At 38.2% G+C, this 18,832-nt stretch overlaps 1 protein-coding gene across 1 annotated transcript in view; it reads left to right on the top strand.

Annotated features, from left to right (window-relative positions):
* stk39 (serine threonine kinase 39) overlaps window positions 1–18,832 on the top strand; it is a 51,726-nt gene that overhangs the window by 15,399 nt on the left and 17,495 nt on the right. The window contains exons 11-14 of the mRNA XM_036567517.1: window positions 4,110–4,232; window positions 5,217–5,246; window positions 5,828–5,884; window positions 9,487–9,548. Of these exons, the coding sequence (XP_036423410.1) occupies window positions 4,110–4,232; window positions 5,217–5,246; window positions 5,828–5,884; window positions 9,487–9,548 (272 nt within the window). The remainder of the gene's footprint in view (window positions 1–4,109; window positions 4,233–5,216; window positions 5,247–5,827; window positions 5,885–9,486; window positions 9,549–18,832) is intronic.

Below are 18,832 nucleotides of genomic sequence, written 5' to 3'. Positions count from 1 at the left end.
ATGTTGACAGTGTACATGATGGAGATGTGACAAGTGCATTGTGGACAGTGGGCATGCTATTAATTATGCCATCTAATGCGATTGTGTTGTTTTAACATGAAAGATGATTAGCAGCAGTCAACAATTCACTGCAGCAGTGTTCCTGCCTCTTAGCTCTAGTTTTATTATTAAGTTGTGAAACAACATGATTATAGTCAACATTTTCCGTAATGTTCACAATATTGTGAGAATACTGAATCATGAACTAGGGCTGCCACTATTGGTTATGTGAGTGATCAAGTAATATAGCAATTATTATTAATTTTGATGATTATTCAAATAATATGTTGCTTTGTTTTATTTTAAACAATAAAATGATAAAAATGGATGATGGTGTACACTTCCCACATTTACTACTACCTAGGCCCCCTCTAATTAAGCATGCACAAAGGAGGGTGGCATATTCTTTACTTTGTGTGTTATACAGCAAAGCCTAATATTACTGGAGTAGCCTGTTAGCTGTCTGCTAAACTGTTCAGCTTAGATCTAGTTAAACAAATACATTTTTACTTCATATACAGATGATCTATATAAGCAAACACATTTTCTCACATACCTTAAATTTGTGAGTACAAGCATGCATGCTTGTGAGGTCCTGCTGGTGTGGATTTACCCCTTTTCCAGTTGCTGTTCACAAAACCAATTTGAGTGCTAATATCTTCGGTCTGCCAAACACAGCTTTATAAGTGCCTGTGAATACTCTGTTATCATTCCAGTTGCACATTAAGTACTAAATTGATTGGTTGAAAATGTAAATTGTAATCAGTTAACTTTTTTAATCGAGTATACTCAGTATTGTGAATCGAATCGTAGGCTGAATGTATCGTTCAAACGCTGGATTCTGTTTCTGTCTGTCATTTGCATTATGTACACAGCTAGACAGTGTGTGAAAAGGGATAGCACAGGGAAATCGGTGTCATCTGAGGACTGTCACCTTGAACACCTCTGAAACCAGATCCCATTTGCTCTCCCTTTCTCTATACTTCCCTTTCTCTGACTTTGTTTAGCAAAGCCGCTGTACCAGAGTGACTGATGTAGCAGGATAGAACTAGTATAGTGCACTTATCAATTGATTTATGCACAGTAGTGATTTTCAACTTCAAAGCTGTTTCTAACCCTGATAAAATAAAGCCTGATATATCAAGAAGTGTGTACTGGTCTAATGACCTTGGAAAAGTACAGTGAGGACATAATATGGATAATTCAGTGTTTGACCTTACAGGCACAACCATTTTACGAGTCAACATCCATCTTCATACAGCTTTTTGTTGATCTTCATACAATTTGCTGGTTTGTAAGTGTTGTTTCTCTAAGCCAGCATATGCAGAGGTCATACATGAGCTTGACAGGCAGCTCTCAGCTTACACTGCAGCAGTGTCACGGCTTGGTCAGCAGGGGGCAGGTGAGTTCTTTAGTTTGGGCTCCTGAGAGCTTTTCTGTCAGACAGTCAGTCTGGAGCCAAGATGTCCAGTTTGCTTCTGCAGGACAGATGTGGCCAGTGCCTAATGAACTCATCATGGGCTATATTACTTTATGGTGTGAATTCATGAGCGATGTTAATGTTCTGTAGCAGAAGATGATGGTATTGCAGCACTTTGTTGGAGTTCCAGTGTTGCAAGAATAATGTCATCACTGTCCCTTCTTTTCTTTTACACTGAGTATTCGTGATTTGTCTGTTGTTTACACCTTATTTGTTGTGATTTATTGAGCTTGTGTATTCTACTTTTCTTTAGCTTATTAGAGGGCGACTGAATAATAAAGGTGAATAATTCACTTTGCCAACAGCCATTATCCATTTGGGTATTTTGGCACGCGAAATGCTTCTAAATCATTCTGTGTATGCGTGTGGGCCCAGGGCAGCTGGTCCTCTCATCTTATTCATACGCTCTGAGCTCGCAGATGTTGTTTGTGAGAATGAACCACTGATGTTGATTTGTTTATTTATATATTATTTTGCTGAAGGTGCCAGAGGAGAGGCTAGCGAATGCTGGCCTGATGGTGTTTCTGAAAGAGAGCATGATGCTGAGAGAAGGGTACATGTTCCTTCACTTTAGTCAAGCTTGCTATCTCCTTCTTACCTGTAGCTGGCTATGGCTATAATGTGTAGTACATTGTTTTAAGCTCAGGGGCCTTTTCTTAGATTGTGTGATGCCTTTTCTCTCCAGCTATAGTTGTTGGCAGTTCTCAGAGCAGGTCTCTCCAAAGATGCATTCAGTTTGGGTTCATGTTAAGGTTAACTGGAAAAAAAGAAAGTGTACCACTGTGTTTCCTTCAGTCTTCCCTCAGAATAAAGCTGCTCTTTTAAAACGCCAGTGATCAAATAGACGAGCCTCCAGGCGAGGTTCCATTCTTGCCTAATACACAGTGCCCCTGGCCACTATATTTCACATTTTGGCCGCTAAGAATGCAGAACCTTTAGATCGAGTGACCACTTGCCTCCGAGAATTTCTGTGCTGTTTAGAACTTTTTACATACTAAGGCTTATTATTCAGTAACTACAGGGGCTTCAGTGCAAACAGGATGAGCTATTATTAGGTTATAGAAGTGTGTAATAAACTTTGGGCCACTGGTGGGCCCTGGCCATTTCAGGGGTTAACAAACCTGTTTGCTCAGACACTGAACTAACTGACTCAAATTAAATTTTGTCAGTATTTTTTACTATAACCACTGCGATAGTTATTGTGATGGTGTGGTGACCGTAGTGGCAGTCCTTGCTTCCATTTACTAGAGTTTGCTAAGATCACTCTATGAAATAAGATCTGAAATAAAATAAAGTGTTAAATAAGTTGACATTACACTAAGAGGCCATCACTGCAAAACCTGAACAGTTTCTAATAGTGTTGTATTTAATACCTGGACACAGTGACTCTGAGTCAAGACCGAGACCTGATTAATATTTTTAAAAGGCAAAAATAAAAAGAAGAAAGGGAAAACAACTAAAATTAATTTGTGGTTCATTGTACATTCATTATCATTCATTATAAATGATATATATTCATACATAATATTTTATATATATATATATATATATATATATATATATATATATATATATATATATATATATATATATATATATAGTATTTTGTACAATTTAAAATTAAATAATATATATAGCTCAAAATTATTATTTATTTTTATTATTTTGTGGTCCAACTATGCATTGTAACTTATGAAAGCAAATGATGGCAAGTTTATTCTCTGTCTGTTCTTCTCTAAAGCATATTCAAAAGTCACCACCTAAAATCAACTGAATATAAACTAAACGAAATCCATCCATTTTTATTGTTAAATAAAAACATATTAATAGTAACATTCTGATCTGAACATACAAAGAACTGTTTTATTCGGTTTTGTTGATATTCAGTAAAGAAAACATCCACATAGTCCACACCAGTTTCCACTTAACTCAGATGGAGGCTTATTTTATTCATATTTTCTTTGTCTAAACAATGCCTGACTGTTTTTTGGAACTAAAGTATGCTTGTTAATTGTAAATACGATAAACATATTTCTGTTATTATGGTGGCCTGAGTGACCAGACCAATTGACCCTTGCTTTTGGCAAACCTATCCTACCACAGCAGAATTTAGAGAAACTCTGTACATTTAGTGTTCTGGGAGCTGCTATGTTAGAATTATAGTAAGTACATGCTGTAAGTTCTATATCTATAAGCTGCTGTTAAGACATTGATTCTAGTTTTGCTGAGATTCTGGGAAATTTCCATTGATTTTTTTGGCCCCGTGTAGCATGTTGAAAGTAACGGGTGACTAATATTTCACTCTGGCTGAACAGCTCATTTTGCACATGCCAGCAGGATTCAGCACCCTACAATGATCGTAAGACCCTAATAACTCAATGCTGCAGCTGTTCCAGTTCAGGAGATAGACAGCAATCCTATTTATTGATGGAAAAGTATGTAAGATTGGTTCTTGATGTGAATATAGACAATGCTCTCAACTGAATTAATGTCCCATACAAGGTTAATAAATGTTGAGTCGCCTCTGGCCTTTGTAAAACAGTCGGTTGTGAGGGTTCACATTGACATTGGGTACGTGTGTCCTGCTAAGGTGAGACGAGTGCCCGGATCAAGCGGTCACTTGCACAAGACTGAGGACGGAGACTGGGAATGGAGTGATGATGAGATGGATGAAAGGAGTGAAGAAGGGAAAGCAGCTGTTAATCAAGGAAGGGTAGGCTTGACCCCATTTTCAATATTTTATTTATGATGTAGTAATGACCATTTTGGCACATTCACTTACATTTTTGATGCATTTACTGACATAATATTTTTGGCACATTTGCTTACATTAAAATGTTGGCACATTTACTAACATGAAATGAAATGTGTTTGCCTTTTGCTTTACTATAAGAAGTAAACCTAAGTGTGAAATAGCACCATATTCATATTCATACATTCAATATAGTTGTTTTTCCTCTCATATCAATGTCTTCCCTAGTCTTGTAGCGGTAACCCTTTTTATTTGAACTCTGCTACATAACATCGACATAACCATGCCATAAACATGTCATGGGAGATGTCATATGCTGTCATGAGTTGTCACAAAACATTATGTCCAGTGATATTACAGTGTCATGTTAGCATTACCATTAATTGTCATGACAGATGTACTAAACATTTGATGGCTAACTAGATTATTTAGCAAAATTTTACATTTTGGCCCTTTGTTGTGAAAATGAAAATGACAGGTAATGGTAACATGACATTGTTATATTACTGAACCAAATCCATTGTGACAACTGCATATAACATGCCATAACATGTTTATTGCATTGTAATGTCAGTGTTACACAGTTCATGGATGCGTACATAGATGTGTCTTCACCAGAGGAGTGTTGTTTAGGGTTTAAAGTGGGCTTAACAAGGAGACACAATATCATCAAAGCTGAGTACTGTCTTTGATTGGTGTATGAAGAATGTATAACTCACAGTCATCTCGAGTCGGAAATAAAAATCAAACCCCCTCCACAGCAAAGCAGTCGCAAATCAGCGCTCGCTAATGAGGCTAGAGACACATTGCTTCTGTGTATTGTTTATTACAAAATGCAAATGAACCGGTGCTGATTGCACTCCTACACAAATAGCTACATCTGTCTATCATACTTTGTGGGAGAAAAAGAACATAATATAATCCTGTCTTTTAATTGCGTTTCAGTCACGGAGGGTCAAAGACGAAAACCGGGATGTAAGTAGGCCCCTTTTCAGTCATCATATAGTTGTTATCTTTTTTTACAGTTAACATATCACTGCTTGATATGTAAGACATATTTTAGTAGTTATAAATGTACAAAAATAAGATGAAAGAAGCTTAACGGACTAGTCTGTCTGACATGTTTGATCTATTGCTGTTTTAATTAACTACTCAAGCGCTGTTTTATAGTGTCATTATGAGTGTCATGGGACTGCATTGTTTGTCTGATAGACCAATCTAAATGATGTACAAATGTAACATATTTGACCGCAGTGGACAAACAAACACTAATTATTAAAAATGAGACAGGGCTCATGCAGTTTCTTCCCCTGTGAGTGTATATGTGTGTGTGCGGTAATCATGCACTCATTTTTTCTCTCACTGGATTAGAAAATGTCATAACTTTGGGCTAGGCTTTGTGGAGGTTCAGAAACCATTTCCCAACAGCTGAATAGCAAAATGGCCTCAGTGGTTTTAGAGAGAGAGAGAGAGAGAGAGAGAGAGAGAGAGAGATGGAGAGAGGTATGTCTCACTGTTCCTCTTTTCACTCTGTGCTGTCCATTTTGCCTCTGCAGGGGGAAGTGAATGCCAACAATGTCCCTATAGAAGGCCTGTCCATTCAGCATCCCCAGGTAGGGACTATGCGGAAGTGGATGTGATTTGTCTTGATTCAGTAACCTTGCTGCCCCTTGCTGAGAGGTTGTGCAGGCTGTACAGGCCTGTAGGGAGCCTTTTAGCCTTAATAACTCAGGGATCCAGAGTAGGCCTTTGCTCACTATGTCTTGGTATTACATACAGAATAGCTAGCGAGCCATTTCTCTCATCTTTCTTGTTCTTCATCTCTCTCTCTTTTTCTCTCTCACTCTAAAGCATTGCTTTTATTCATTTTTTTGGCTTATTTGACATTATTAGAAAAAAAATCTACTGTACAGGAACATTTCTGCTCATCAAGGTACAACCAATATAAATGTACCCTCAAAGGTACAGCAAAGGTCTTAAGGTTCGACTGTGTAACTTAAATAAGCTTTCTCAGAGGAAATGTACATAAATATACCTTTTTATAAGCTATAAATAAAATGAAAAAAGCCTGGAGTCATTATCATTTGCATTTTGTTTGGGAGGTTCAGTCTTAAGCCAGTTTAACCTAAACAATATTCATGCCCCATCAACACAACTCATGAAATATTGCACCAGTACAGGTGGTTCCATACTTGGGATCTTTGGATCCTAACAATTCATTCAAAGCATGGTAACCCATGCAAGCTTTACAGTCCCTGGTTTAAGTGCATGCAGGAGGATGATGTGCTTAGGCTTGTGTTGCAGATTGAACTTGCATAATGAACTCTTGAATGAATCTTCACATTAACTTAATTAAAGTTTTCTGTAAATATATTTGTATGTGGCCAAAATGTTGATGAATTTATGGTGTGGAAGTATTTCCAATAGTCCAACTGAATGTCCATTGCACCATGAACAGCTTTTATCTACACATTCATTAGGCTGCAGTCTGAGAGAGCAGATTGCTGCTTAACAATTAATGCACAAGTAGAGTCCAGGCAAAATACGGAAGGTAGATAGGAAGCTAACTGTTGTATAACAAAGCCTGTAAACATCATAGGTGGAAAGCAGACATCACAGCAAAAATCCAGCTGAGACTAAAACAAGCTACTAATAAGTTCAGACACCGCTGTAAAGCAAATACAAGCCTAAGGGTTGGTAAAGGTGAGCTCTTCACTACAAAACTCTTTACTGCTGTTTGTTTACAGCAGCCAAGGTTATTTCTGTTTGTGAGAATTGCTGTGAGACGCAGAGAGTTTAAACTGAACCCTTGGCTGGTGCCCTGTGGGCCTGTTTGGTCAGGTTTAAACACATTGTGAATTAAATGGTAGGGCTCTTGTAGAAGTAACACAACAATAGCATTTGCTGTCTTTTTTCTTTCATCATTTATTTTGTTCTTTATTCCTTTTTATTTATTAATTTATTCCCCCCCTTCAGTCTCTTTCTCTCTTTTATTTTCTAGCTCTTTAATTTCTCTCTCAAACTTTCTCAGTGATACATTTAATTATATAAAACTGCCGTGAAATGGACTCCAAGTGGCCTGTTTACATGCGTTATGAGTTATGTTTCACTTGACTGCATGGGGGGGTGGGATTTAGTCTGTTATGTTGTATAAGCAAGAATACCCAGAAGCTAACATTTATAATGAAGAGTTTTGTGTTGTAAAGTGTATTTGAAAGTTATTGTACAGGTAGGAGGCTCGGCATCGTGGCACATGGGGTAGCGCTCACAGCAAGAAGGGCTTGGGTTTGATTCCGTGGCCTGGTGACCAGGGTCCTTTCTGTGTGGAGTTTGCATGTTCTCCCCATGTCTTTGTGGGTTTCCTCCAGTTCCCACAGTCTAAAGTCAGCAGTCAGGCAAATTGGAGATGCTAAATATCCCCTAGGTGTGAAATGTGTGTGTGACTGTATATGTGTGTGTGTCTGCACTGTGATGGACTGCCTTCCGCCCATTCACTACTGGGATAGGCTCCTGCACCCTCCTTGACCCAGGAGAATAAGTGATCTGGAAAGCGTGTTTGTGTGTGTGTGTGTGTGCGTGTGTGTGTGTGTGTGTGTGTGTCTGAGAGAGAGAGACAGGAGAGGTCATTCAAAAGAGTCAGTATAATCAAACACAGCAATAATCGCGCAATCATCTGAAGGCCTACAGATCCCTTCAGAGATCAAGCAATACAATACAACAGGCTACAACATGTGATTGTCCCACAGCTGTAATGTAAACCTCCAAAAAAGTTGGAATAGTATGTGAAATGCAACAGTTATTATTTTTTTATATATAAACTACATGTTCATTCTGAAATTGATGCCTGCAACACTCTGCAAAAAAATTAAAATAGGAAATGTTCAAAAAACATATTAAAGAGATGCTGCAGTCATGCTTGGGTGTAGTAGCACTCAGGAAAGGCCTAGCCCTTTATGAGTAAGCTTAGGCTTGCCACTTTGCCAAAAAGTGTGTCAGTGAATAATCCAATTAAGAACATTCCACACACCACAACTAAATACCTGTGACCTTTCGTCCCTCATACAGCACTGCATTATACTTTAGAAATACTTTGACAAAAGTCAGCAAACACTGTTTGTCACTGCATCCACAAATGCAAGTTTAACTGTACTATGTACAATGTCCGAAAACAGTGCCGAGTTCTCTGGGCTCAAGCTCATCTAGAATGGATTAATGCACACAGGAAACATGTGTTGTGTTCTGGTGAGTTCACCTTCCAGATTGTTTATGGAAATGTTAGACATTGTGTTCTCCAAGCCAAAGAGGAAAAAGACTTTTCCGAATGTTCAAAGTTCAAGTTCAAAAGCCAAGGTCTGTCACGGTAGAAGGGTGTATTAGTGGACATGTCATGACTGCACATCTGTAAAGACACAGAATGGTATTTACACATTTTGGAGCAAAATTTGCTACCATCTAGATGATGTCTTTTCCAGGGACAACCATGCTTATTTCAGCATGACTATGCCAAACCACATTCTGCACTTGTTGCGACAGCATGGCTGCGTAATCAGAGAGTGCTTCCTGCCTGCAGTCCAGAACTGTCTCTCACTGAAAACAAGTGGCTCATTTGAAAGCACAAAATACTACATTAAAGGCCCCATATGGTTGTACAGCTGAAAACGTGTATAACCGCTTGCAGCACTGTATCAGTTGATGTCCCCAAATGATTATTATGTGTTTTTGAAATGTGTTTCATTCTTTAAATTTGAAGAGCGTAAATAAAAAAAAATATACGGTTCATAAGATAAAACATTAAATATGTTTCTGTACTTTTTTCACTTTGAAACAATTTAAAAAAATTGCTAATCACTGCTTTCTGTTTTTATTAGCCTTTCATGTTCTGTTCCAACTTTTCTGGAATTGAGGTTTGTACAGTGTTTAATACATAAATTGTTACAGACAAGAGAATGTTTAATAAATTAGGCCATCAGTATACACAACCCCCACCCCAACTTCAGATTTCATTGTTTTCAAAGGAGCTTGGGTCTCATTTGGTGATGGTAAGCTCCCCCCTGGCTCCCCTGTAATTCAAACATTGAGCAGCTTGTTACACTGGCATAGATAGTCACCACCTTGTAAAATTTAAGATGATGTCAAGTGGAGTTTAGAAGGTGAAAATATGTGCTTTTTTCTGTTAAGAAATAACTGATTTTTTTCTTTTTTTACTTCCACCAAGGTTCAACCATTGGAAAAAAACCCAAGCACTCAGGGTGCTGTGAACATGGTCCTGAGGCTAAGGTAAGCAAAGCGCTTGGTTTTCCACTCTCTCTTCATCGGGCTTTCATCAGCTCTTAAAAGATGGAAAAAGCCAGAACCACTCAGGCATGTTGGCTTTCTGAAGCGACCTAATAGCTGTGTTTTGTGCGCTAAAGAGTGTGTGTATAAGTGCGTGTGTGTCTGTGTGTCTCTTTTCAAATGATCCCTTTCACTCGGTCTGGTCGAGAGTCCATGGAGAGGAAGTGCCTAAATTTAGAGTGATATGCTCTGCTGGATGTTCTGCACTGCCGTCCACCGCTCTGGGTGGAAAATGCCCTGACTGCTCTCATGCCACTCTCCCCTCAGTTTTAAGGTATAGAAGAAAGGCCAGAGGCTGTTTTCAGATCAGTAGCTGATCTGTTGAACTGCTTTCAAATCTGCCATGCGTGGTGGCGAGCAAGAGAACACAGGTCACACATCATTCGTTTATTCATTCATCATCTAACCCGCTTATCCTTTTGGGTCGCAGGGGTGCTGGAGCCTGTCCCAGCACTCATTGGGTAGAAGGCAGGTGACACATCATATCCTTAGTAATACACTACTGCTAGAGTGAAGACAAATTCCCATCTGATTTTAAATGAGGGAGTGAACTCAAAGCAGGAAATTTAGCATGTAATTCCTTATTAGTATGCAGCTAGACTTCCTTTTTGTTGATTATTTTATTCAGATATTTTTTTCTGTGTGATTAGCCCTCTGTCTTCACATCAAAATGAACAGTACTGTATAAAAACTCTGGGTCATAACATTAACTGCGCAGCAGAATGAAAATATAAATGTGAAATTTATTAGGTTTCAGTAGGAAGTCAAAGAGATGGCAGTTTTTCCATCTTTGATAAGATAATAAGTGATATATTCAAGTGGGTCTGAGGCTTGGGGCAGGAAGAGAGAGTGAGAGAACGATGAAGAGAGGTAGGGGGTATTCTCTCTGGAGAGACCATAGTTATAGTTATTGCACTGAATTTAGATCCTCTTCATTTCTTTGCAGCTTAATGTGAGCATAATTTAAAGGCCGGAGTGTCAAGGCTAAAGCTTATAGCAGCAAATTCTCTTTAAAACCATAAATGTAGCCCATTTTAGAATTTGTTAAAAGAAAATTATGCATGCACCTAAACACATGGGAGAACAAATAAACAGGCAAAGGGTTGCACGCATATTATCACACACTCGCACCAGACACTCAAATATAATAGACAATAGTGGGGGAAAAAACAGTAGTTTATTTTTGTACTGCTTTCTCCTGCTGAAAATGGAAGAAAAATGAAAACAAACATAGAGTTGAGATTACTCAGAAGAATGTTTTTGGATAGTTGTTTTCCAGTGAAGCTAGACTTGTGGCTGTGTTTGTAGGGTGCTCTGGGATGATGTGATAACAGCTTTTGTTGGCTCCTCCCAAGGTCCCAGTCTAGTGCGCTGAGTGTGCCCACACACAAACAAACACGCTAACTAGACTTCTTTTTCAGCATACAAATCACGCACACACAAAGGTATACACATGTATGCAGAGTTTTCCTTATAAAACTCCCCTTCAGTTCACAAAGTCCCTACACTCTAAAAGAAAGCCAGCTGGAGAGGTGCTCAGGGAAGTGTGATTATTCTAACCTTTCTGTGTAAATGAATGAACTTAGCTTCCAGTTACTGTTTCTTTTCCTTATAGGTTCTCATTTACACCCCTCCAGTTCTGCCTTACTGCTTTAATCTAAAGCCAATACATGGCCTAGGCTAATGGCACTTTTAAAGCCAAAAGCTGCAGTACAGGAAAATTTCAGCCAGGGATGTGCACATGTACTTGAGTACTCATTTCACCATTCAAGGTGTCAGTATTCAGGTCTTACGTTTCATTACAGGAAGACGAAGACAATATTCACCCCAATAATTCGTTTTGCCTTAACTGAACTGTAAAACATGAAAGTTTTCCTTGTATTTGTTAGTATGTTATGTTATACTTTACTGTGAAACATGAGTGCCTTAAGTTGAGCATGTTGCCAAGGATGCATTGTTAAGGATGTGACAGAGAGGGCAGAAAGAGTATAGATTTTATAACTGTATAGGCTATGCTGGTGTCTAGAATCAGTTTAAATAATTTAAATATATATTTTTTATTTATAACTAGTATGTTGACACACCGTCCACTGAAGAGGTAAAACCCTGTAGAAGAAAATGAGTCTCCATCAACATCCAGTGTTATACAGGTTACCTGTAGTTCATTATTCATTTAGGCAGCCTCCGTTATGTTACTCATCCTATACGAAAACCTCCTGATTTCCCCCAGCTCTTTATGAATAATAAAACCTGTTTTGAAGTGTATCCCTCTACATGATGCTAAATAGGGCATCTTTACATCAGCAATGCCTAAACTTTTTGTCTTGGGGACCTAAGGGCAGTATTCCAGCAATAGGCCACGAGAGGTTACTGTTACTGTGATTTTATCATGGTTAAGGGGTATTCTCAAGCATGATGCACAGCTTTACAGTGAATTGCTCAGTAAATACTTCAGTTCTGAATTTTTCTTTCCAAAAAAGCTGAAGCACTCCTAATTCTACTCATGAATTTAGTTGGTCTGTCTTTAAACAGCTGAGTATGCATGCAACACCATTGCCGTTAATTTCATGTTAATTTCAGATGAAATCAGTTTTAACATTTTTTTTTTTGTTTGTTTGTTTTTAGTTTTTTTCTCGAATATTAGAATTAGTTGGAATGCAAAACCTTAATTTTGTGATCAATGTCTACAGTAGGGCTGCCTAAAGGGTGGCCTGCAGGGCAAAGTTGGCCCAGAGGATGTTTTATTTGGCCTGCCAGAATGTTACCCAAGCCCCTGCCTCATCCAATAAAGAGTCAGGGTTTTATACTGTAAAGTATTACATTCTTATCTCCCTTTAACAACCTGAATTTTGAAATTCCTTAACAACAGAATATAGTGTAATTTTTTAAAAACGCATCTTGCCTTCTTTATTTGCAAATTGTTTTGTCTTTATTAAACAGATATTTCTGGTCTTAAAATCAGATTGAGCTGCATGTGAAGCTGCTGTAAAAAAAAACCAAAAAAAAACCCTGAATACGTGCACACCAAGTGTGTGAGATACCTCCTGGTATTTAGGGTGTTCCACGTCCATGCTAGCTTCAATAGCAACAAAATGTTTAACAATTCTTTCTTTGGAAATGCATGTTTCCAGTTTGGTAATGCAGTCTTCCACACATTAATGGAGATCTTGCACATCTTTTTGTTCTCAGTTTAAGAAATGAGTAACAATTCACTGTTTTCACCAGTCTCTTGGGAAATTGGGCAAGTTTTCAGATTTACAAATGTACATCAGCAAACTGTAAAGTTATACCGGGCATAGTTACTGTTGCTAGGCTGTGAAGAACCAACTGGGTGAACCAGTTTGCTACAGCGCCACCCTGAGGTAGACCAGTGCAGCATCTCTAGTTAGTTAATAAACTCTAGTTAGTTAAGAATATTAAAGATGGAAGCTCACCAATTGTAGGTGAAGCAGCATATATATATATATATATATATATATATATATATATATATATATATATATATATTTGACATATTTGAAAATGTCCCTTACATTGTATGTAAATTTCATGAAGAATGGACCAAATGGTTAATTAGGGGGTTGTGAACAACTTAATTCTGTACTAATGCATCAAGGCACTAAAAACCGTTGCGCTCTGAATCGACTGCTTGCTGCTTGCAAGGACCACCAAGTGTACTGATGAATTAAGAACCCAGAAGCAATGATCTGCAAGATCTCGCTTCGCAGCTTGGGGCATCATGCGATAGGGGGAATCCTAGGTAGTGGGTGGGAATTTGGAGAAAAGTTGGGAATACATTAGAGGCTACTGTCAGAGATAATTTGAAGGGCAGTTTTAGAGGGATTATGTTAGAAGTGTGGTGGGAGTTAAGTGAATAGTTGAGAGGAACCGTAGGTTGCTTCATTGATATGCAGTCCTTCTAGAGTGTTTGTTTTTTCTGCTATATCTGATAGAACTCATCAAAGCTTTGATAACTAGCTGATAAGTTGAATCAGATGTGGGAAGGTAGGAAAAACAGTAAACACTGCTTAAAGTTTAGCCTGAACTTCTGTAGTTCATAAACACGCAAAACACCCTTTGCTGATATATGAGGCCCGGCTTAAGATGCAGTATGTAAGTATGTTATACTGTTATATGAGAGTAACAATGTGAGCTGGGCCTACATGCTATTTGTCTCATGCTTTGGCTTGTTTTGCTTCATTAGATCTCATAATGATAGACTCTATCTACACATCAAATTCCATCACATACAGCAGACACTATCACGACTCGTACTTCTCTTATCAGGCCTGTTCGCTCTAAAGGCATTTCCACTCCCATAGCCGTACAAATCATGCTCAATGGGTTTCACTGAGCTCTGTCAGCTCCCATTACCCGTCACGCCGCTGTTTGGCCAATCGCTTTTGACGGTTTTTGTGTAGAAATATGATGTGGATGTTTCCGTACCTCCTGTCTATGCGGGGATCATATGCAGAGCTGTTTATTTGCTACTAGTGTATAAGCAGCCTTTTTTATGCAGTAGACGGTTGACTGAGCATCACATTACATTTGATGCGCTCCAGTGATACCTTTTTGTGGAGGGTGAATTACATTAGTCGCATTTCACAGATCGGGGATCAGCTGGAAGCTGGGTTTTTTTGACAAGTATTTGTGCCATGCAGTGCTTCAACCCCACTGCCTTCATTGTAGACATGGTGTAGACACAGCCTAGCGAGGGACAAAGGTATTATGATGATGACAGTAAATAGGGTGCTTCGGTGTAGTGCTTGACTCAGCATGTAGACCATATATACCAGCATCAGGATCTCACATACTACTCAGAATTAACCACACTGGGGCCTGGAATTTCACTTATGGGTCACAAAATGACTTCAAATCCCTGTTTCCTAATGCTTTAATGGTCACTTTCCCAGACAGGGATTAACCCTAGCATTCTAAATGGAGATTCTCCTTTTAAAAGCAATGCATAGTCCAGGACTAGGTTAATCCCTGTCTGTGAAATTGTCTGTGAAAGTGGAGAAAGTCTGTCGGAAATGTTGTTGTTTTTTTTTTTGTTTTTTTTGGCTGCATTTTTGTTGTTTCTTAAAATGATACTTTGTTTTTTGTTAAAATGAAAGAAGTAGCATTACTGAGTCAGAAGAAAAAAACACCCAATTACTGTGTGCATGTGCTACGGCAAGTCACCCTGTAAATAATAATTTAAAAGTCTGAGTCGGATTTTACAGGAGTTTGCGGACCACGTCATATGTCTTTGTGTATTAACGTCACATGCACAGGCTCAGAAAAACTTGATGCTTAAGTCTCAAAAGCAAAATCAATATTATACTGATGAAGATACGACGGGAAGTGTAGATCATTCACATACATCTTTGGAAGACACTTCCTTTTTGACTGAGTTCTCTTTGAATACTCTTTCATCACGCTTACAATCATCAGATTTATACAATCGAGAGGGTCTGTAGCACAACCCATGTTACAAAATGTTTTTCCACATGTTGCATGCAATTACAAATTTCCACCAGAGAAGGACATCCACAAAACTTACAAAATGTAGCTTTGAATTGCATAACTAACTCTGAAATATATATGTAATTAAATAATTACATTTGAATAGTTTAGCAAAACAAAAGTAATAAGGAATAACTCTGCTTATAAGGGTTAACTTTTAAAATAGACGTTTTGTAAGTTGTGATTAGACATTATTTAAGTTGCAGATTAGAGTTAAGGCACCTCAAACTGACCTCCAATAGGGAGTTACCTTATTTGACTGTGTCTTACTGTTTTTTTTTTGTTTTTTTTTTTCCTCCCTTGCCTTTCTCCATCAGCCACCCCTTCTTTCATCCTCTGACCTGGGCTACTCCATTGTTGACAAGGGTGCACTTGTGTGTGTCAGACACTGGCTATGTGAAGGCTACATTCAGGGCTCAGGAGAGAAAGAAACCGAGTGGGGAAGATAGGGCCGATAAAGGGGAAAGAGAAAATGGAGGGATGATGACCGATGAAGAGAGAAAGTGTGTTCAGAAAAAGAAAGGAAAAAGAGGGAAGAGGTGTCATGATCTGAAGTTGGGATTTTGTGCTGAAGGCACAGTTTCACAGTGTACTGGACAACAGGATTAAGGTTAAGCTGAGAGTGTTCCAGAAAGAGGGAGTCACACTCGCACAGGCATTCAGCTAACAACTGTAGCACACAAGACAGGAGTCAGAACTGTGAATCTTCTATTAGTGCTGAGCAGTACTGAGAGTTCGAATTCAATATCTCTGTATTTTCCAAGCATATTACAGTATGAGATGATATTTGTGTTTGCATTAATAAAGTTACAGTATTCATTCTAGTACTTTTAGCTAAAATAATCCCCTACAAACCTGACATAGCTTGATTAGGTTGCTTAGATCTTCTCTACTCATCAAATTACAGTAAAGGGAAGCTTAAACAGTTTTGTGAACATTAACCAAACAGAAGGAAATTTACAGAAGGAAAACTTACTTTATGTATTTAAGTTGCCCTTTAGGACCCAAAGCATTTAAGCACTCAGCAAACTGTACATTATAGTTAAAGACATTTTTGTTATCTATAAATATCATAAAATAAAAAATGTATTAAATGAATATTATGTCATATCAATATTGGCCAATCTTAAGCATTCAGTAATTTACATTATAATTGTAAAAATGAAAAGGACCATATGAGTAAAATAAGAGTTAAACCAAGTAAGAGGTAAAAATGCATGAAAGACTTGTTTTTGTTCCCCATGTGCTTGTAAAGCTCCTCAGAAAATCATCTCAACATATTTTTTAGATTCTCCCTGATGAAAAAAGCAGCAAAGAATTAAACCGTGTTAAGTTAGACTTTGAAATGAAATTAAGTTCTTAAATTAAAGTTAAAAAACCTCTGCACTCCGGGAGGTCATAAAGCTGCTGCCACACTGATTAGTTAGCTTCTCTGTGGGGAAAAGTGGAGTGCACTGAAGGAAGAAACAATTAATTGTGCTTGAATTATCGAACGAGGATTTTTTTATTCTTCTCTAAAAAATTAATGAGAGGGGTTGGGCTCTTTAGAGTTATTTTTGTTGTTTTGTTGCCGTTGTGAGACTGGTAGTAAGGGAGTGCTTGGCACAGTGGATCTGATAAGAAACAAAATCAGAAAGATCAGGCACAGAAGAGGGTGAGAGCATGAGCAAGCACGAAAAAAAGGAAAACAACAAGCAGGGAGCCAATTTCCAGTGACCGCAGGCTTAAAAATATCACCTCTGGGCCGGAACAGGGCCAATGGCCCTCCATCCTGCCTCACAATTGATTGGATGGCTAATGCCATCAAGGCAAACGTCACTTCTACAGCTTGAGCCTGGGGGCTACTAGAGCTCAGATGGTTCCGTTTTTCTCCCTCTCTCTCTCTGTGTTTCTGAGTGTGTGTGTGTGTGTGTGTGTGTGTGTGTGCGTGCGTGTGCACATGTGAGAGAGCGATTGCATACACAGAAAGCTTGACCTCTCAGTGATGTGAAAACATGAACGACTCATCTATAAATGCACCGAATGGCTTTCTCTGTTCATTCACACCTTCTGCTCAGCCACACATTCGCCCAATCATAGTAGCTAACCGGCAAATGCCTCACGCTCTGAAGGGATTTTATAAAATGACTCACGTTGAGAGCAGAAACACTTCACCTGAGTATGCACAGCAAAACCCACCGTGTCTTTTTTACACTTTTGTATATAAATATACACCTTCATCATTTGCACAAAGTCATCAGCGTTAACACCTAAGCTGGTATCTCTGTAATTTACAACCTGTCTACACTGGGGGTGTGATACAATGTAGCGTAGTGATGTTTGTTTTGAAATATTAATATTGATATGAGAAGGAGAAAGGTTTTTTAGTGTTTCTTTGACAGTTTAGTTTTTCTTCAGTAAAAATGAAGTGAAATGAACAAAGTGTTCATTAGATAAAACAGGTTTTCTTCTGGAGGCATACGGGGTGTACAAAATGATGGAAGCACCAATGAAATACTCATTTTGGCCATTTATCAGGTGCACCTACTATACAGGTGAACTTTGTAGGTTTACAATTACTAACTTTAGCTCATCTGTTGATGTTTATTATGATTAAAGTGGTATGTCTGACTGGATTTTGCAAGTACAGACCCTTTTTCTATAATGGCCACAAAAACATTTAAGCCTGGGAAACACTTGTTGGTTTTAACTCTGTGTTCCTACCACTCTAAATCTGCCACGTTGCTTGAGGTAATCACAGCCCTTAAAAATGTTTTTATTACAGGAAGTCATAACGCAACAAAGATTTAAAAAATACCATTTACAGTGCAGCTCTACTGCATACACTTACTGGTCACCCTATTTGACATACCAACTTTATTGGTCCACTTTGCATTTATACAGTTAGAGACTGTTGTTTATTTTTCCAAGCACAGTTTGCTTAAGTCAACCTCTAGACCTTTATCAGTGGTCAGTTTCCGGCCACAGGACGTTGTTGAAAGGATATTTTTGGTTGGTGGACTGTTCTCAACAAGGCAGTGCCATTGACTTGTATAGAACCTCCCAGCAACACCACATTGTGCCTGATACACCACAACACATTACTGTGCCCCACTCAAACAATACCTGGTCAGTGCCTATATCCTATATGTTGTCCCCTTTCCATTGATTGTAGGAGGGTGATAAATTGTGCAGCAACGGATGGGCTGCGGTGCTTAAGATAAAATGTCGAATGTATATACGTATTTCATGGTGTTTCCATCATTTATTTATATATATATATATATATATATATATATATATATATATATATATATATATATATATATATATATATATATATATATATATAAATGTATATTGTGAAGTGTTATATCACAGCACTTACCATATCACAAATCTTTTACATTCACAATAGAACATTATCATGGCTCAAGTATCGTGATAATATTGTACTGTGGAGATCTGTAGAGATTTTACCTCTTAGTCTACTCCCCCATTTTTGTTTCAGAGGTCCACCTTTACTATACAGGTAGGTTAAAAGATTATCTTCAAAAGATTTATTTCAAAAGATACACAGCTCAGTCTTTCTTTACTGCACTGTAGTCTGTTCCTTTCATTCTCTTTCTCTCTTGCTCTCCTTCTTCTTCTTTTTTCCTCTCTCTCTCTCTCTCTTTCTTTCTTTCTTTCTTTTTCTTTCTTTCTCTCTCTCTCTCTCTCTCTCTCTCTCTCTCTCTCTC

This window comes from Colossoma macropomum, unplaced genomic scaffold (assembly GCF_904425465.1).
Source record: "Colossoma macropomum unplaced genomic scaffold, Colossoma_macropomum, whole genome shotgun sequence".
In the NCBI taxonomy this organism is placed as follows: domain Eukaryota; kingdom Metazoa; phylum Chordata; class Actinopteri; order Characiformes; family Serrasalmidae; genus Colossoma; species Colossoma macropomum.
The sequence above is the reverse complement of the archived record's forward strand: the minus strand, read 5'-3'. Positions and strand labels throughout refer to the sequence as shown.